This window comes from Gambusia affinis, linkage group LG05, assembly GCF_019740435.1.
Source record: "Gambusia affinis linkage group LG05, SWU_Gaff_1.0, whole genome shotgun sequence".
Classification (NCBI taxonomy): domain Eukaryota; kingdom Metazoa; phylum Chordata; class Actinopteri; order Cyprinodontiformes; family Poeciliidae; genus Gambusia; species Gambusia affinis.
The window spans coordinates 20150243-20171084 of record NC_057872.1 but is presented as its reverse complement, the minus strand read 5'-3'; the positions used below and the strand labels follow the sequence as shown (position 1 = coordinate 20171084).

The 20842-nt window shown below is 41.5% G+C and overlaps 1 protein-coding gene across 2 annotated transcripts; it reads left to right on the top strand.

Moving 5' to 3' along the window:
• Positions 1 to 456: 456 nt before the first annotated feature.
• Positions 457 to 20057, top strand: LOC122830566 (potassium/sodium hyperpolarization-activated cyclic nucleotide-gated channel 3-like). Of its 2 annotated transcripts, none has more exons than XM_044115981.1 (9): positions 457 to 2472; positions 9466 to 9672; positions 9941 to 10154; positions 10301 to 10462; positions 12608 to 12826; positions 14342 to 14488; positions 14574 to 14814; positions 14895 to 15059; positions 15437 to 20057. In XM_044115981.1, exons 1-9 carry the CDS (start codon positions 1757 to 1759, stop codon positions 17683 to 17685), a joined length of 4320 nt encoding a protein of 1439 aa, XP_043971916.1. In that variant the 5' UTR covers positions 457 to 1756; the 3' UTR covers positions 17686 to 20057. The 2 variants fall into 2 exon arrangements, with proteins under 2 accessions (XP_043971916.1, XP_043971917.1); XM_044115982.1 differs by lacking the exon at positions 457 to 2472 and adding an exon at positions 2886 to 2897.
• Positions 20058 to 20842: the final 785 nt, after the last annotated feature.

Below are 20842 nucleotides of genomic sequence, written 5' to 3'. Positions count from 1 at the left end.
CTGCTTTAGGGATATCAGTTCTGTCAGGAGGAATGGGTCAAAATCTCAGCAAACTTTAATGAAAAGTTTTTGGAAGGAAACTCAAAATGTTTCTTTAGAAGATATAGGACCTGTTTTCTAAATTTGTAAAAAAAAAAAAAAAGAAAAAGAAAAAAAAAGCTATCATCATTTTGGCATTTAACAATTCTGAACAATTTTAGAATACGGGTATAATGTGATTTAATGTCTGACAGACGGTGGATTTGTGGTTCCACCTGTAGGAGCGATAACCTCTCCTCACCTTCAAGAAGACGGTCCTTTTTTCCGTCTCTAAAGTTTCATCATCGCTCTCTGCATTAGCCGCTCCCACGTTGCATTGTCTTGAATTGATGACGCGTGACTAGTACCTGCGAGACATGCGTGTGTCTTGCGCCAGCCGCGCACGCGGCCTTTTTTTTTTTTGGAGGGGGGGAACGGATGATGGGGATGCGGGTGCCATGGTAACAGGACGATTAGATCCGGACCTTTATATGCAGATTTATTTATTTAATTCTCATTTCAGCGCGCCTGTGTGGATGTGCAGGCTGTCGGAGTGAATTCCGCGAAAGACCTTAAAACGCTCAACAAGTGTCAGGTTGTTTTTTGTTGTTTATTTTCTTCTTTTTGTAAATAATTGTGCTGGATACTCTTGATTCTGCGGAGTTGTGAGGACAAAGCCGCTTCCCTTTTCTGCGTGCTGGAGGCACGTATCTGTTCTCGCAGGAGGACGCCGCCTGTTTTCTGGACGGAATGTCATTTAAAGTCGTGTGAAGTGTGGATGGAAACTGAAGCTGCTTCTGAAAGCCTGAAATATCGCGAACAACCGAACCAAGTTAACACTCTCTGCTCCCTCTGTCTGTGAGCGCTTCAGTCGGGTGGACTTTCTTTCTTTTTCTTTTTTTCCACCGTTCCTTCCGTCATCATTTCTCCTTGGATACTGACAATGACTGCGTGTCGTGTTTTCCGAGAAAGCATGGACTGAGATTTTTAGGGGGTTGCTTTGACTTGTGCGCGCCCCGCGGACCGTGTCTCATTTTTGGGGGTGTGCGTGTTTGTGGACGCGGTGTCAGGATGGATCGGTGCGCGTCGGAGTGCGAGCGTCTGTTTTGGTCGATACTTTATGTGCAATAACTGTGACCGAAAGAGCGAGTGTCCTTGTCATTCATCCTCGGATGGATGTTCCGACCCAAACATCCCTTACGTAATGACATGTGTGTTGGAGGTGAAAAAAGGCATTTCTGGATGAGTGGTGTGGAGAAATAGGCGACGCCGACGGTCAATGAGCGACCAGGACTCTTATCTACAGCAGACCGGAAAGCCGGTGCCAATATGACCGGCGCTGGAGCGCTGAGGGCGGCTCTGGAGAGGAGAGGGAGGGCCGCGGACGGAGAGCAACCTTTCAAGGACGAGGAAGGAGGAATGATGGAGAAACATCTGTGAGGACAAACGAGACTCTTGAAGTGGGGGTGAAAATGAGGCTGCTGGCGTGACAGTGGGAAGAGTAAAGAATTAAATCATCTCCATTTCCAAGGGCACGGAGGTAAGGATGGCCACATTACCGGAGAGAGGGCGGGGGTGCGAGGAAGCAGCTTCAGGAGAATGAACACAGATTCAGGTTACTTTCCCCCTCATCATCTTTTGTTTTAATAAAAGCGACAGAGACATCTTTACCTATGTAGGACAATCTGAACAGGTGATCACAGCCTACAGGTTATAGCACCATTCTCCCTGAGTGGGGATGGATGGAGTGGCGAGAGGTGTGGGCACTCCTGGCAGCGCTGGGGGCTCTGGGGGTGACACCCTGCCCAGGCGGACTGATGGTGAAGCAAAGCGGCGCAGTAAAGGCAGCCTGCCCTCCCCGGGCTACCGTCTGTCCCAGGCCTCTCTGGAGGGAGAGAAGGGCTCCTTCAGTACAGACAGCTCCTCCATGGGTGGACGAGGCCGCCGCCCCTCCATCATGAGCTCCTCCCCCAGGGACAGCCTCCCCTTTCGGGTGGCAGGTACCCCAACCACCCCGGGGACCCTACCCATGGCACTACCACCTCCAGCGGCATCCTCCTCCTGTGGCTCTACCCATCCTCCTCCTGCTCCACGCTCTGTGGGCTTCGCAGCATCCCGTGCCACCCTGGCCTCCACCTCCTCCACTGGAACCGGGGTCATGGTGGTGGCCACTGGCGCAGAGACAACCACCACAGCCTGTAACACCACCGCAGCGGGGACCCCGGACATGGCATGCCAGTCTGGGCTTGGAGGGTTCGGTATGGGGCTGGACGGAGAGGACTACACCCAGTCCAACCAGAGCACCTTCATCCAAAGACAGTTTGGTGCCATGCTACAGCCTGGAGTCAACAAATTCAGTCTCCGTATGTTCGGGTCCCACAAAGCTGTTGCCATGGAGCAAGAGAGACTAAAATCAGCAGGAGCCTGGATCATCCACCCCTACAGTGACTTCAGGTATGGAGCCACACAGAAAACAATCAGCAAGCAACTGGTAGCAAATGGCACCTGTAGCACATCAAAGACTGATTCTTTTAGGGAGAATTGGTTCAAACAAGTGGAATTGTGATGCATTTTAAAAATCACACTTGAAAGACAATGAAAGACACTCAAGAAGAAACACAGCACAGAAATACTTTGGAGCTTTAAAGAAGGAGAATGATGAGGGAAGAGGGCAGGGCTAAAGGGATAGAGAGAGGATGTGGAGTATTAAAGAACTAGAAAATTTTGGAAGAAATTTAAACGGGGCCTGCCAGGGCGCGCCTGTCGGTCTGGACCCGGAGTTCCGACCCAAAAGTCAGCGTGGACACCACAGGAAGCCGCAGCACGATCGACTGCATGAGGAGACAGTGCTGTGGATAAACCAGTCAAATAAATCAGTGGTCTGGTTATTTTGAAATTCTTGTTAATCTTCATATCAAAGGGCCACACTCATCCAATGTTTAAGAGTCATTGGATTAAATCAGTAATATGCTCATGAAAGCAATTACTTGATGCAAAAATATTCAAGGTAATAGAAAAATAGGTAATAGCTTATTTAAGCTAAAAGGCTAATGCTAATGAACTGCCTTGCTGCACAAGGCAGTTCCCTAACCTGAGAGAAGAATATAAAGCATTCTAATATTATTGCATCGCCTTACGGCGAGTCAGTGCACTGCCACAGGCGGTGCACTGACTCACGTCAGTGCATTCTCAGGTCAGTGCATTCTCAGGTCAGTGCATTCTCAGGTTAGGGAACTGCCATGCTACGCAAGGCAGTTCATTAGCATTAGCCTTTTAGCTTAAATAAGCTATTACCTTTTTTTCTGTAGCTCTAGCCATGTTTAGTATACTGAAACAAGGCAGTTCCCTAACTTGAGAGAAACAGATAATGCAGAATGATATTAGTGTCAGTTAGAACTACAGATATGGTGTTTTTGTAGTCCTATTTCTTATCATTACGTCAAAGGTTAATGTTAATGCCATAACATGAGAGAAAAACATAATACAGGCTAATATTATTGCACCGTCTTATGGCGGTACACTAACCTGACTGAAATGGTGAGGCTTTTATTGGTTTTAACTCAAGTTAATTTAATTTCTTCAGAGTTGTTGTAGGTGGTGATGGCTATCAGCAGTAAAGATCTCTTGTAGCAGTCTGTATCACAGGGAATTTGAAGAAGCCTCTGACTAAAGACACTGTCTGCCTAAGGCAGTCTCTTGAGGAGGATGGTCTGGGTTGTCCATAATTTTCTTGAACTTATATGAAATCCTTCATTACGAAGTGAAAATGCTGAGATGGCACTGTGACCTGGGGGTCACCAAATGCTAATTATTATTATTTTTTAAAATATATATGAAAATAAAAAGCAGACATGAATTTAAAAAATAAAAAGTTTATGTAAATAAGCATCCATGATTACCCATCTCTCCCTCCACATGGCCTCTTTCTGCACGTTACAAATGGCTAACGATGGTTAAGCTTGTGTCTGATTTGTAGTGTAGCGACAAATTAAGGTGACGTTTGAGGAAAATGGGTTTAACTTGACAAAATAGGAACCAGGGGAAAATGCCTGTCCTCTGAACCCACAGTCAGACAGTTTTCTTAATTTAGTTAGTTTTTGTTTGTTCGTTCATTTGTTCCTTTATGCTGGCATTCTTAAATGTTTGTTACACTGATCAGCAGCAGCTAAAAACTGTCTGGGGTTTTCCAATTATGGTATTTATGATGAGCTGAATCCAAAAATTACATTGGTTTTGCTCAATCAGGTCAACTTTCTGAACTATTGTGCAACATGAGCATCAAAATGCAGGACTTGTTCTCACATCTGGATCAGATTCCTGATAATCTGGTATCAATGAGTGACGAGCAGGAGGAGAGAGTCCATTGGGGCATAAAAGAGATAATGACGTAATGTTCAGTTTACATGTACATACCCTTATCAGTGTTTATTTTTCACTTGTGATATTTAATTAATACACTCTGTTAGAAAACATCTTTTCTTTTTCTTCTAAAATCTTTTTTGGTTAAGAAATATAAATGGAAATGAACCAACAATGTCACAAAGTGTAATTTTCTCTAAATCAAATTAGAATAAAAACCTGACCTGATTGGGAAAAATGGATGTCATTTTTGGATTCAGCGGTGCAAAAATAGTCCTAATTCTGTTTAAATACATAGACAACTTCCAAAAATACATTTTATTGGAACTCAGTGTTGCTTATGGTACTTTCTATTTGTGCCTGGGAGTTCCCAGTAGTAAGTACTACTGGGAGAGTGCCCCCTTTGGTGAGGACCTTGTCTTTGGTTGTGTTTTGGGAGACGCACCATGGAAGAACTGCTGCTCCTGTGATGCTTAGCAACCAGTTGCTACATGACATATTTCTGGTTTTATGCAAGTGAGACTTTAAATCTGACTAGATTTAAAGTCTCTATTAGTTCTATTGGTTCTGTTAGCATGCATTTTCCTAAATCAGGCAATAACTTGTGTCATAAATATGTTTTTAATTCTATCATGTGGGCAACAAGGTAGATGCTCACTGGAGGCGTTAATCCAGGCTCGTTTAGTAGCATTTCTCACTATAATCTCTAGAACTGTGCAGGTGGACAGTGGAGGGACTGACAGCTTTCTTAATCTCCAGACACACTGCAGGAACAATGGATGACTTGATCCCCAAGGCTCCTGGCCCACTTTGAGTCATTAGGCACACACAGACTGAGTAATTTTTTGTGTATTGTCTGTCAATGCGATGATCGCCCTAAAGCTGTGAGAGGGATGGGCGTTGTCGCAGGTGAGATGATGTACGAGGCTCATGAGGAAGCGAGCAGCAGAATGACAGAGGGGTGTGGAGAGGCTGATAGTGTTGTCGCAAGAAGAAAATTTAGGATTTTTGACTTATACTTACTGTAAATTATGCAGACTGGGCATGCATTATGCATAATTCACTCATATAACTTTGCAAGTACTCGTAGTCTGGAGCGACACCTGAAGAATTATGCATGGCCAAGTGGCAGAAAAGAGGAAGTAAATTACAGCTAAAACAACCTCATTTGAATCATCCTTGTGCGAAAGTGTCTGTCAGGATATGTGTAGGAATGGGCCTGCATGTAGGGGTATCATTACTGAGTCTGATGATAAGCTCCCCTCTTCCCACATAAAGAGACAAGCTACTCCTGCTTCACTTCTAAGAATATATCAAGTGAATGAGAATTAATCTATGTTTGTGCACAGCTTTCATACAGATGATGGGTGATGGTGGACAGATGCAAGCATGGAGACAATCACAGGTTCCTCAGGAGACACTTGGTCTCAATTACAGTAAAAATTAGTGTTCAGTTTTACAACAGCTGAGCAGGTAGATGCAGGTCAGGGGTCGTCCAGCACCCGTTTGTATTCAGAGAGGGAATGCTGATGAGGCAGCAGACACCATCTTTGATTGCATTTGCAATTCCTATTTTTGTGGAGTTCAATTGAACACGACGAGTACAGAGACATACAGGTATGTTTGCTTGAATCGAGGATACAATCCATAAAATGAGGTCAGTGGAGATCAGAAATATAATTTATAAGGTTTTGGTTTTTAGTTTTAGTACAAGAGAGAAATAATAAAACATTGGTATCAAAGGGAACTCAACAGATACCCCCAAAACTTTTAAAAGCATTTTTTTAAATCAATAATTACAGTGAAAGATTGGTAGGTATAAATAATTTGCCTATCATGTTGATATTTCAAATAAGTTGGAAAATGTTTTTTTACAGGATGCAAACAGTTGAAGCAGACCAGAAGAAATTCCCCAAGTTACTAAATATATATGCACACAGAATCATTAATTGATTATCTAGGGATAGTATGATCAAACCCTTATTTAAATGCAACAATTCTTCAGAAGTTGTTTAAAGAAACGTAAATCCAATTAATAAAAGTAGAACAGGCAGCTCCTGTAAATAAATAGTAAATATCCTTCTTCCACACTCTGACTGACCAGAGATTTGTAATTAAAACCAGGGTTCATGAATTTTCCCCAAAGAAAAGAAAAGTGTTAGATTTGCAGCTGTTAAACACTGCAAGATGCTTGATTCATAGGTATTATAATATTTAAAATTAAGCTGTTCTTTATATGTGAGTTAATAAATAATGCCTCTGGATTCTCCATTGGAAAAACAACAATGAAAGGAGACTTAAGCCAAGCATGCAAATTAAATTTATTCAGTTTGTTGTCCATCCATACATCCATCAATCATTCATTTTTTCACATTTCTTTACACAAACAACTAGACATAATGTAGCATGCATGCACTATTTTTGATTGAAATGCTTCTGGGTTTTTGTTGTTGTTTATTGCCAAAAAAAAAAACAATAAATAAAACCAGTAATTTTTACTGTTTATTTTGTAAAAAAACAACAAAAGAAAACTTAATCACAAAACTAGTGCAGCTGAATCTCTTTAATGCTTGCTGCAAAGCCGCAACAGAAAATGTCCACGAGTGTTTTTCATCTAACCTGTGGACTGGCTTAAAATGTAAAGGGACACATTTTGACCAAGTTATATTCCTGGAAACATGCAGGATGTTATTCGTCTATAAATAGCACCGACATGAACAACCAGTACGTGATTCACAGATTTATTGAGCTCTAATCAAAGTTAACAAGGTGTGAGCTTGAGGTCAGGAATAGCGCTCCATCTTTGCTGCAGGAAGCCTTGTTTGCGTTGCTGTGAATAATCCCTGTGTTTATCGCCAGTGATTACGAAGCGATGCATCTGTCAGTGTAAATGACAAACTTTGAATGGGGAGTGTGAGCAGAAGCAGAAAAATGACTCATGCAAACCTAATCTTCATCAGTATTGGTGGTAGCCTCGCGCCATGAGGTCTTTATTTGACTGAATTAAGGATCAGTATCAATCGAGTGCAGAGCTCCAGTGCATTTTCTCAGGGAGAAATGAGTCTGTGTTTGAGAAGAAGTGAATCAAAGTAATGGATGAAGGGATTAGAAGAAAGGGAGACGGGAAAATGACAAGGACTGTCTCCAGATGATTGGATCGACTCTTCTTTCATACTTTCATACATCACTTTTGACATCCAAATGACATGATTTATTTACTGAATTTATATCAGAGAGCTTAAATACGTCACTGAGAAATGTTCTCAAGCATGAAATGCAGACTGATGAGACCTCCCAAGGTTATTTTTCTTTCATTTCATTCCTCTCTCTTTGTCCCCTATTCCCGACTCAGTCAAGGATCTCTTTTGTTAGTAAAGATGAAAAGATCGATTTATAATGTGTGTGCAGGGACTCCTCCTTATTCATCACTGTAAAACTCTACATTTATTGACTCCCCTCTTATTACAGGAGCATAAGCTCTGTCCATTTTAGAAAATTAAATTCTAAACTTAGAAAATTAAATTTGAACAACTTTATTCAGCAGGGAAAGATTACCTGTTTAGGAAACAGTTGTTTCAAAGAAATCCATCTGTGAGTACCAGGGACTTTTGATTAGTTATCCAAGACCACAGCACAAAAATAGATATTTTGAGAATTTTTAATGACCTTTTCTAACCTCTAACTTGTCACCATTCTACAGTATATTACATAATAAATCACGACTAGAGTGTGTCATCTTGATTCTTACTGGACAATATTATATCAGTCTATTATATCAGTCCTTTTGACATGTGGTTGTACGAAAAGCAGAGGTATTACTAAAAATATCTGTGTTCCTGTTGGTTACAAAAGAGCAAATCTATACTAATGTCATTTTATATTCTTATAATAATCTACTGGCTGAAACGTGGACACCATTTGGACAAAATCTTACTGCTGTTTGACTGTGCTGTCAGAGCACATTATCCTTACAAAAAGCAGCAGTGGAAACAGAGTGACTTGACACAGCTGGAAAATATGTTGTGCATGTTAAACAGATTTAATGGAGTAGAACTATTGTGTTTGGATTTTGCACACAGGGATTTGTGTGACAGGGTGCAATGTCACTCCAATTTTATCAACACATCTATTTTTAAATTATTTTATTTACATATATATTTTTCTACTTCTGAAAAAAAAATTCTACCTATTCTAGAAACTACAATATTAGTATTGTAGTTTCTAGAATATAAAAATGCCTAATCTGGACTGTAATTTAATGCAGAGATATGGGAAGGTTTGATCGAGATCTTCCTTCTGTATGTTTTACTTTGACAATTAAAAAAAAAAACATTTTAAAGTTGGAATAACAGAGAATATCATAGATTAAAATACCTTTTATTGTCCCAAATGTTGAAATTCAGGTGTAACAGCAGCAAATTGACAGCAGATCAAAGCATGTAGATTCAGCCTATATATATATAAGAAAAAAAAAATAATAATATAATGTACAAAACAGTCAAAATTACAGCATAATATACTGTGAAGTTATAAAAAAAATAAAATCTATCAATGATTGGTAGTTTTTCAAGATTTCTGTAATCTTTCAAAAACAAAAATAATGCAATATTTTTTTTTATTTATTCTGCAGTTTACTGACATTTAAATTGAAGTTAAATTGAACGGCCATCAGGAGAAATCTGGGCTGAATGGCCACTTAGAGAGGAAAAACCCATTACAGTAAACCAGACACACTGGAAAAACTTTAGTTTGATTTAATATCAGACAGTGAGGAAAAGAAGGTTTTCTGTCTTTATTTGGTTTCTGCTGTAGTTACGACCACAACACTTAGCAACTCTTACAGTTTTTAACCTTCAACTAGAACAAGATCATTCCCAGATCAGCAAGTGTCAAATATTACAAAAATTATAAATACACCAGGGATGACTGAAGACAATTTCACCATCATGCAAATTGTTGGTTGATAACAATCAGTGATCATACCTCCTTCAGAAAAATACTTTCGTCTTCTTCATCTTTACGTCTGTGTTGATGACACATCTTTGAACTTTAGTTAAAAATGGAGGTTTGTGGTTTTCTATCTTCCAGATTCTACTGGGACCTGCTGATGTTACTGCTGATGATGGGGAACCTGATCATCCTGCCGGTGGGCATCACGTTCTTTCGGGACGAGAACACCCCTTCATGGATAATCTTCAACGTGGTTTCTGACACTCTCTTCATGGCTGACCTGGTTCTGAACTTCAGGACCGGCATCATGAAGGAAGACAGCACCGAGATCCTCCTTGACCCAAGGTCAGTTTGAGCATATGGGAGTATATTTTTCTTTATTTTTTCATAAAGTATAGTATCAGTAGATCCAACCTGTTTCCTTGGATACCAGGATGAGGTAACGGTTCAGACACATTTGTATGCATGAGGGGAAAGATGGTTCAGCCAGGCTTTGTTCAAGTTCCAGTGTACTCCTGATGAATACTGAGTCCAGCAAACACCGGACTCACTTCCACAAACCCGCCCAGCCAGATGAGGCCTGCCTCTTCTCCTCCATTTCTCTCCACCTCAGGGCAATCCGCCAGAAGTACCTGAAGACCTGGTTCCTCGTGGACTTTGTGTCGTCCATCCCTGTGGACTACATCTTCCTGATGGTGGACAGTTTGGACTCGGAGGTCTACAGGACGGCCCGGGCGCTGCGGATAGTCCGCTTCACCAAAATCCTCAGCCTGCTCCGTCTGCTGCGTCTGTCCAGGCTCATCCGCTACATCCACCAGTGGGAGGAGGTGAGTGGCGGACGCCATGGACGAAGAGGACACTTTCTTTGACAATTACGTCGTGTTGTTTTTTTGTAAACTCAGGTTAAATCCTGGAAATGATCAAAGTCCAAGTCGAAGCTGTTAATTCACCCTATTCTTAATTTTTCCCTCAGATCTTCCACATGACCTATGACCTTGCTAGTGCCATGGTGAGGATTGTAAACCTGATCGGTATGATGCTGCTTTTGTGCCACTGGGATGGCTGTCTCCAGTTTCTGGTCCCCATGCTGCAGGATTTCCCTTCTGACTGCTGGGTTTCTAAGAACCTGATGGTGGTGAGTCTCCACCCAGGTCCAATGTTTTTTAGATTTAACTTGTTGATTTCACAATAAACAGCATAGAAAGTCCAAGTTGAACTTAGTAAAACCCCGAAGTGAAGCTCTGATTTCTTTTTGTGGTATTTTAGGTGACAGAATAACACGACATAGTGGATGCTTGTGAATTAGAAGAAAATGGTTTATTTCTTACCACTCTTCCCTATAATTCCCGATTTGTGGAATGGACATCTAATAATTATCCAGTCAACAGATGATCCTATCAGGCTTGTGGATCTCTGGAGCTTCTCCAGAGCTGCTATGAGCCTCTTGGCTGCTGCTCTGATTATCATCTCTTTGAATGACCGTGTCTCGGAAAGTTTGCAGCTGTGCCCTGAACTGAGGTCTGTGAGATGTTAAAAGACACGAGGGCACTGTTTAATTACCTCAACCTGGCATAAACATTGTTACATTTTATTCTCTCTGACCTGTGTTGTTCTCCATGACACTAATGTTCTCTAACAAAACTCTTTGCTACATTTATACTAAGTTTAAATATTTATTCTAACTCTCTGAAGACAAGGAGGTGCAATAGATTTATTTAGAAGTATTAGATGTCGCACTTTTAGATTTTTGTTTGTCTAAATGTGAAGAGCTATGAGTCCCTTAATTTCCACTTCACTTTTTTTCTCTAGTTTGTGTTGCTCTAGCAGATATAATCCCAATAAAAGAAATTAAGTTTTTCCAGCTGTAACTTGACAAAATGTTTAAAAGTTCAGTTTGAATTCCTTACCATTTGCACTTTGTCTGAGCATGTTTGTGAACAGTATTTGTTTCAGATGAAGGCAGAGGAGCTGATGTGTACACAGTGAAGCTGTTTATCAGATGTGACACAGTTTCCTCTTTGTCTTCGTTAATTGGCACATGCAGCATCACATCCTGCTGGAACAAGATCGGCTATAATCATTAGGTAGAAAAACGAATAATGTTTAATTAAAAATCTCAGCAGACATCCTGTAAATGTGGCGGTGCATACCAACAACAGAGACCCACAGGCTTGCTGCAGTCGATTTGTAATTGTATGAACAGCTGACTCACGTCTCAGCGGTTGCCATGAGTAAAGGTTGCTAAGCAGGCTGATGTTCGGATTCTCCCCAGAGAAAGTTCCCACATCCTCTGGACCATTAATGTCACTTTATAATTGGACTCAAACAGGAGGTGCACACACACACACACACACACACGCACACACACACACGCACACACACACACACGCACACACACACACACACACGCACGCCCACGCACACACACACACACACACACACACACACATAGAAACAACTCTTCCCTCCTTTCCTTTTGTTGTTCATTTCCAATCTTTGGTAATCTGAGGAAGGATTGGTGCTTTGTTTGCCTTTTGATGTTATGATCTCATCCAGGCTTTCTGAGGTGAACAGAGAAAAGATTCATCTGTATTTTCACAAAATTGAGAATCCTTCTTGGCACCAATTCCTTAAAACATAGGTGTCAAACTCGAGATTCGTGGGCCAAATCCGGCCCGCCATAGTTTTTTATGAGCCCCTCTAGATTCTAGACTAAACACTAAAATAGTCTAGGCTCTAGACTATCTTAGTCCAGATTTCATCTGTTTACTGCCAAATTATATCAGTCAGTCCCCACAGTTTCTTGAAAATTATTGTGAAAATTCACGCAAAATCAAGAACTTGTGCTAACAATCTTGAGTTTATTGCAGATTTTTTTCAAAATTTGTCAAAAACTTTTTTTAGTTGTACTAAATAGCTGCCTCAGCCTGTCAGAAAACGGATGTCAGATTATGGTCCATGATCTATACAACGATTAATAAAAAGTTGCATGTACCGTCACAAATATTTCCAAATTAGTACCACAAACACTTACTGCAAAGAAAATCACAAAAAGAATCACAAAATCCTGGAGGGACTGAAAAGATGTTCAATAATGTTTAATTTTAAGGATTCATTGATATTTTTAACAGTTTGTGAACAGCTTTTATCAATACATTCTGTCAAAATCGGCCCTTTAAGAGCATTCAGGATCTGGATTTGGCCCAAAACAAAAATGAGTTTGACACCTCTGCCTCAGAATAATAAACTTATTGCGATTGTGTCCCCTCCTTTGTCTCAGAACGACACATGGGGTGTGCAGTACTCCTACGCTCTGTTCAAAGCCATGAGCCACATGTTGTGTATCGGGTATGGCGCCCAGGCTCCCGAGGGGATGACTGATGTGTGGCTCACCATGCTCAGTATGATCGTCGGCGCCACCTGCTACGCCATGTTTATCGGCCACGCCACCGCCCTCATACAGTCGCTGGACTCGTCTCGGCGACAGTATCAGGAGAAGGTGAAACATGACTGTCATCCATCTGCTGCTACACACCTGTTTAAATATTTATGAAATATATTTAGCGCGATCTGCTCAGTCTGCTTCTCTGCAACTGACCCTGAATTGCATTTTTAGGCTATCATGTGCGGCATAATTTGCTTAACCCTAATCATAACAAAGAGAATGTTGTATTTTGCTCATTTTTATTTCAGGAAGAAATTGAAATATTTCAATTTGAATATAAATCTACTTTTTTCAGAATTTAAATTGTTTAAACTTTATTCTAGTGGCTGCTGCGCTGTTTCCTGTCTGTAAGAAAAATGTTCACTGACAAAAGATTGAGTGTAAAATCTTATTACACAATTCATTTCTTCTCTTTAATCATTAACAATTTGTAAAATGCTGAATGTTCATGTAGTTTATTATCCCTCTGGGAATATTTGAAGCCCATAATTTATGAGAATATGTAGTTTTTTTATGTTTATTATTCTACAGTTTGAATGGAAACTAAGTGAATTCAGAATTTACTTTCTAATTTCCACAGTTGGTTATGTATTATTTGGGAAGATATACGGCCAAAAGTCACAGATTTACACTCATCAGCGTTTCATAACAGAGAGGTAACAGTGGTGGCTTTCATTTGCTTGATTGAAAAGCAAGTGGAGCTTTATTATTGCATCGTAAATTCAGATATGCTTTTTGAATCTGGCAAATCTTATGTTGCTTAACAGAAAAAGTCAAAACGTTTGACTTTTTCGATGCTTGCTTTTTGCATCTTTTCATTCCATGTGCAGCAACAATAATGTTTAAAATTGTTGCTATTGGGTCCAAGTTAATTCCTCCACTTAGTTAATTAAAGTTTTAGCAAAAGGCTCAAGTTTAAATGTCAAATAGGCCTGTCATAATAATCAATAAATCAATTAATCACATGATATATAAAAACTAGATGATAAAGTCTTTAGTTTAGTGCTTTGGTCTCAACTCAACAATTTTGTTTATTAAACCTTCAAAATTCATTTTATTTGTTGTTTTGTTTATTTATCTTGGATATTTAAAATGTACTTTGCTCATAGAAACCGATGCAAAAATGCATCAAATGGGATTTATTTCCAAATTTAGTCAATTTCATGTCAATTGCTTTCCAGTTTGGTTTATAACTGCAAATAAGTTCAGTACATTTGCCTTTTCCTCTACAGCCTCCTGCTTTGGTATGAGAGTTCCAGTTTGGCCTCATCGGCTTACAGAAACAAAGACTTACTATGAATTTATTCTTTTTAGCCTCCACTTATTAGACCCTCCAGATTCATCTACATCATTATAGTTTCCTCTCTAAATTTCAACTAAACCAGTGAACCCACAATCTCAAGGTGTGGTGGTGTGTCATTTAATTAAAGTGATAAAGGGACTTCATGATTAGTTGTTTAGTTTTGAGGAGCTCAATAAAGCGGCCAATTTCACTCTATGAGCAGTTAAAAAAAATGAACAAAGTGAAAATTACCTCTCAAAGTGAAGGTTTTTCTTTTGTAACTGCAGTACAAGCAGGTGGAGCAGTACATGTCCTTCCACAAGCTTCCTGCCGATCTGCGACAAAAGATTCACGAGTATTACGAGCATCGCTTCCAGGGTAAAATGTTCGATGAGGAGAACATTCTGGGAGAGCTCAGTGAGCCACTGAAAGAGGTGATGAATTCATGAACGCCCACTTTATTTGTTCCTGCCTCCAGCGCATCGTGTTGACTTTCAATCTCTTCTTATTTTCATTTAGGAGATTGTCGGCTTTAACTGCAGGAGCCTGGTGGCAAACATGCCGCTGTTTGCCAACGCTGATCCCAACTTTGTGACCGCAGTGTTGATCAAGCTCCGATTTGAGGTGTTTCAGCCAGCTGACTTCATCATTCGTGAAGGAACCGTTGGTCGTAAGATGTACTTCATTCAGCATGGACGGGTCAGCGTACTGACCAGAGGCAACAAGGAAACCAAACTGAGTGATGGGTCCTACTTTGGGGGTGAGGACTTAGTTTTTGTGCAAAATAAAATGCTTAATTTAACTGTTTTATGAATTCACTTGTGTTCCTTTCTTCTTCAGAGATCTGCTTGCTTACTCGTGGACGAAGAACAGCCAGCGTGCGCGCAGACACATACTGCCGCTTGTACTCTCTCAGTGTGGACAGCTTTAACGAGGTTCTGGAGGAACACCCAATGATGCGGCGAGCCTTTGAAACGGTCGCTGTTGACCGTTTGGACCGCATCGGTAATTTCTGGATTTTTCTAACTCTGTATTGTGCAGCTGGTTGCTGTTTCTCAGTTAGCCACAACTCTTCTAAATAATGCAATTATCAATCTGTGTTCCTGAATTTACCAGGCTCTTTCATGATTGACATCAAATGGGTTAAAAAGAAGGATCACTGAAGACAAAAGCAAATTAGCTTGTTCACCTTGGATCTCTCTATTAGAGAAGTCCATACCCTGTTTAATTTCAATAGCACCTTTTTCAACTGTGAGGAATAGCAATTATATAGAGCACAAAAGCCTGCAGAGCCTCCAGAGGCAAAAGAAATGCTGGAAAAAGTTTGTGTCCCTGTCATTAATGGGTTAAAGTAATGTTTTTGTGCTTTTACTCCTCTACAGGTAGGAAGAACTCTATGCTCCTGCGAAAGTCATCCCAGGGTGGTTCTCTCGGTGGGAGTATGGGTCGTGGCGGAGGCCGCGGTGGAGGCGGTCCTGGAGCTGGCCTTGCAGCGAGTGGTCTGGGCTCCTGCGACAGCATGCTGGTGCAGCAGATTGTCAAGCATGACAGCATGCCAGCCATGCAGGACACCATCGCAGCTGCTGCTGCAGGAAGGAGCGGGATAATTGGAGGAAGTGGCTCGGTGTCCCCTCGTCCCCGCCCTGTCATCTGGGCACCACTTGTCCATGCTCCCCTGCAGACGGCTGCTGCGACCAGTAATGTAGCCATCGCTCTTACGCACCAGCAGCAACAGCAGCAGCTCCAGCAGCTGCAGCAGCACGCTCTTGGAGCCGGTTTCTTCTTGCCGTCTCCTATGATTTCTCCTTCACCCTCATCCACTTTTCCTCTTTCTCCTCCTCGCGCTCCTGTGCTGCAGCCCCTTCGCCCTTCAGTGAGCTCTCTTATTGGGATGATGACAATGGGAGGAATGAGTGGTTTGTCCCCAAGAGGATTTCCGCTGTCACCCTCATCTATGGGCCCTCCAGGTGGGGTAACATCCCCTCCAGTTGCTAAAACACCACCCACTTCAGCTTCTTCTGGACCAACTTCTGTCCAGCAAGGACGGACTATTATCTATGGTCCCTGTTTTCAGGCTGATCACCCCTCAATGACAGCTGGGGCACTTGTAACCCCACCAGCAGGAGGGCCAGGCTCACCACTGCACAAGGTACCACCCACCAACCCACCCGCGTCCTCCAGTGGCCCATCAGATGGAATCAGCTGTCAGCAAGGTGCCAAAGAGGCTCTTCTACGTCATGGGGTGAACAGTTGTCAGGGTCTGCCAGCACTGGGGAGGTTAACCCAAGAGGCCAGGCTCCTGTCGGCCTCGCAGCCCACTCTTCCTCACCGCTCCTGGGCCGCTGTGCAACCTCATCCTCCTCTCCATCGGAAGGCCTCTGGTGGGAATTTGTTGGCGGCTCCTTTCCTGGCAGGACAGTTGGCAAGAGGTGGCAGTGCAGGCATGTTGACCAATAACCCTACACTACAGCTGGTGACAAACATACCATTGAATGCACAAGTACAGGCCACAGGTCCTATTCAGCCGGCTATGCCACAGGCAATCCCTGCAAACACAGCCTCTGTGCCCACAGCTGCACACATCCCCTCTACACCTTTCTTGCCGTCTTCTTCCCCTCCGAAGCAGACCTCCCTCTCCTCTGTTACCCCGTCACCTACTCCTTCTTCTCCGACAACTATTCTTACCCAAACACCTCGACCAAAGCCGATTCCTTCGACATTGTCCTGCTGCTCCTCCCCACCCTCAGCAAGTCCGTTGTCCACACCCCGTCCCAAACCGATTCCTACACCTTCTCCCCATTCTTCCTCTCCCTCTCCATCCTCCACACCTCCTCCCTCAGCTGTTTCTACCCCAGTTCCTCTGGCTCAACCTTACGGGCCCAGATCATCACTTACATCTTCATCTCCCCCATCCTCTGTGCTTTCCTCTTCTCCGCCACATCCCCAGAGCCCAAGAGCCAAAGCATCCAACACACCTCCTTCTGCCTCTCCGCTCTCTGGCCACAGCCCTACCTTGACCCCAACTGTGTCACCAATACCCACTCCAACTCAGACAACCCGCACCCGACCTTCTACTCCTACTCAGACACTTACTCCTACATCATCCCCGTCTCCTTCTGGGCCCTCCTTTAGTAAATCCCAGAGCCCCACACCTTGCCTCCAGCCCTCTGTCTCTGGCTCACCCAGAGTTTCAGCCTCAAGCAAGACCCCAAAGCAGACTTCCCCTTTTAACCCCATTCAGTTGTCAGCCCCAGCCTCAACACCTCTTAGCACAAACTCTCCAACAAAAATCACTTTCTCAGTTCATCCTGTGAAGCAAACCTCTCCTGTCCTTTCTCATAGTCCTATTTCTGGCTCCAGCCTTTCTACCAAACAAAGCCCTTCAACGGCATCATCCGCAGCAACTTCATGTCCCAGCCAAAGCTCCTCAAACCCTTCCTCCATTTCTACCAGTTCCTCCACCACCACAGCCTCTCATCAACAAGCTTCCACCGCTGCAGCCAACCAGACAGCACACACTCCCTCCTCTGCCAAGTCCACCTCGCCAAAAGGGGGGAAGAAAGACCCTCAGCTGGCAGTCACCAGAACAGACTCGGAGGGACTAAGGCACAAACTGCCTGCTAACATGTAAGAGGAGGAAGAATATTTCATTGACCTTATGTGCTTCAACCAGTGCTAAATACCAGAGCCATGGATGTGCAGACTTGAGTCAAACTTGCCACCAGGTAGCCCATGATCTCACATGAACAGTTCATACATGTTGAATTTACTCTAGGATGTGGTTGACTTAGAATATAAGGTCTTCATGGGACTTTCAGCAAAGCCATTGATTGAAAAGGACTTCATGGGAGTGACCAGTGGGTCTTACTTGCTAAAAGGAGCGTCTATTGAACATCCAAATGTATCGTGTCTGTGTTAGTGATTGTTGGAGCAAGCAGGTAATCTGAAGTGGAAATATGCTGCACTGTATTTACAGAGTGGTTGGGAGTAGGCATGGGCAGGTTACAGTGTCAGAGTACCCTGAGGTTTTAATCAGGCGTTTCTTAAAAAATTATTTGAAGTTATTTTAATGAAAAACCACAGAAACATCAGGATGGCCAGGAGATGTACTGGAACAAACGTATCACAGTTTTGCCCCTCGACCAGCTGTTGCTGCTGATCAGCTGGCTGAAAGAAAGCTGCTGCACCTTTTTTTTATACCAAGAAAGGTAAAAGCTGTTGATTAAAAATGAAAGAGGTACCATCTAACACTCTTATTCAGGTAACTGTTTAATAACAATAGTTGGTATGCTACATGCTAATCAACTGCAGGTCCTATCTAAACAAATAGCTTGATTAATCGATCAGCTAATATCATATATGCACCACATATATGATACATACCACAATTATTTATATACCTCTGGCAGATTTAGCTTTAAAGTAATCATTTGACTTTATCAAAAATACCAGTGGAAATGTGTAGAAAGTTGGTCAGCAGTTACAAGAAATATTTGATGGCTGCAATACCTATACAGGCCTTTCCATTCGTTATTGACAAAGGTTAGAATCATTTTTCAATATCCCGTTTTTGATCAAATGAAAATATAAACAGAAATATTGTCTTTTTTGATAATTATACCCTTTTAATATTTTGTCATGTTCCCTATCAAAAATAAACTTCTTGTTTGAAGAAAAATTACCGTAAACCTAAAGAGTAAAAAGCGGAGAATGAACTCGGGCTAAACTATATGTTTGTCTACAGAGAAAAATAAATAAATGGAAAACAATTACATTTACTTAACAACTAACAATAAATTAAATTGTTTTTATTATACAATTTTACTTTGGTGTTTCAAAATTAATATAATGCCTAGTAAATGTTACAAAAATCTGTGTTATAAATCAATATTTTGTATTGTTTTGTTATTATTATTTGTATTTTATTATATTTATTTAAATGAAAGCAATTGGATCATGGGGGGCAAATTAAATTTTTTAAAAAGTGGTATTTTTACACAAATTTTTCATATAAATCTCAAACCAGCCCATGCCTACACAGCAGGGTTATTTACAGCAATATTTATTAACAGTTCCACTCATTGGTGACAAGAAATCACCTTTGCAGGGATTGTAAATGTGAGAAAATGATCATTTTATTGCTGTTGGGGTGAAAGGTCACTGTGATAGAGCAGCAGACACTTCCTGCTTTTCAGCTCCAACTCCCTCTTGCTTCCCATTCTCCACCAAAATGTAATATTTTCTCATCAGAATAAAAACAATAATTATATTGAAACTCACTGTAAACTTGATGCTCATATGAATTTGAGTAATTAGGATCAGTACACTGGTAGTTTTGTTGTCCCTGGTGTGTGTGGTGTTTAGTTTTTGAACAATGCGAAATCCTAAAAACCTACATGTTCACGCTGACAGCTTCTGTGAAACTGTGCTTTTCTATGTGCGCGACTCAACGCTGCTCTGCTGTGCACCGAGGCTCACATGATTTTGTTCCAACCGGCTTCCTGTAGGCTAGTGTGCGCTTCCTCACCGTCGGCGCCTTTGTCTTTCATCTTCTGTCTGTCTAGCTGCCTTTCATCTGATTTTACAGCTCTGGTTGCTAGCAGTTCCTTTGACGCTCGCAGACTCCCTCTCCCTTTTTCTCTCGGTTTGCCCAACACTTTGCTCGCCGCTGCCGTCAGCCTCGTCTTCAGTTAGCGGCGTCCTCCTTATGTCGCCGTGTGACGCTGTTTCAGCACCGTTTCCAGTGATGTTTGATGTTTTCTGTGGGTAGCAACAAGACATTTCAATCTTGACCCTTGATACCATGTTGCCTAGACTATATATGTATATATATATTTAAGGACCAAATGTTTTATTTTTATTTATCACAGCTTTAGCTTTTGAAAAGAAAAAGTAGCAAATGATGCTGCCAAATGAACATGTTGAGTGTGGCACTAAGGATGGTGGTAATGTGTGTAATGATGATGATGAGAAGTTGCTGCTGGTGTACATCTGGATGTAAGAATAAAACAGATTTAGTATCAACTTGTGTTTGGCCGTATTCTCATTCCCAAGCTCAGAACCATTTAGATTTTCAAACTAAACATTCAGTTTTTTTTTACCACAAACAAATAAAAAAGGGCAGAACATAAAACAATGAACACATATTGTATATTGTCATGAGTTTGGAAAAGGAAATGTATTTGAAAAGCTGATTTTTGCATTGGAATGTTTCAGCTGAGATGTTTCAATTTGCTAAATTTTATATACATTTCTTCAGTACGCCGTATTCCAAATTATTATGCAAATTGGATTTAAATGTAATAAAGATTAAATTTGTTGTTGTGCTATTAAATTTATAGATGATATTGTGTGTCAGGCCTCTTTGAATCACTATAATTAATTTCAGAGTGCTGGTTGCTTAGTTTGTCTGATGAGATCAATTAAAGAAAATCTATTTCAGAAGGATGTTCCACATTATTAAGCAGGCCACAGGTTTCAAGCAATATGGAAAAGAGAAAGGATCTCTGCTGACGAAAATCATCAGATAGTTTGGTGCCGTATGACAAGATATGAAAACATTAGATATTTAACAAAAACTGAATCGTTATTGTACTGTGAAGAGATTTGTGGCTGATTCAGAACAAAGATGGGTTTGTGCAGATAAAGGCAGAATGAGGAAGGTTTCTGTGAGACAAATTCATCAGATTAAGAGAGCGGCTGCAAAAATGCCCTTACAAAGCAGCAAACAGTTGTTTGTAGCTGCTGAGGGTGGGATGCAGTTCATACCAAACAGCAGCTCTGGGAAG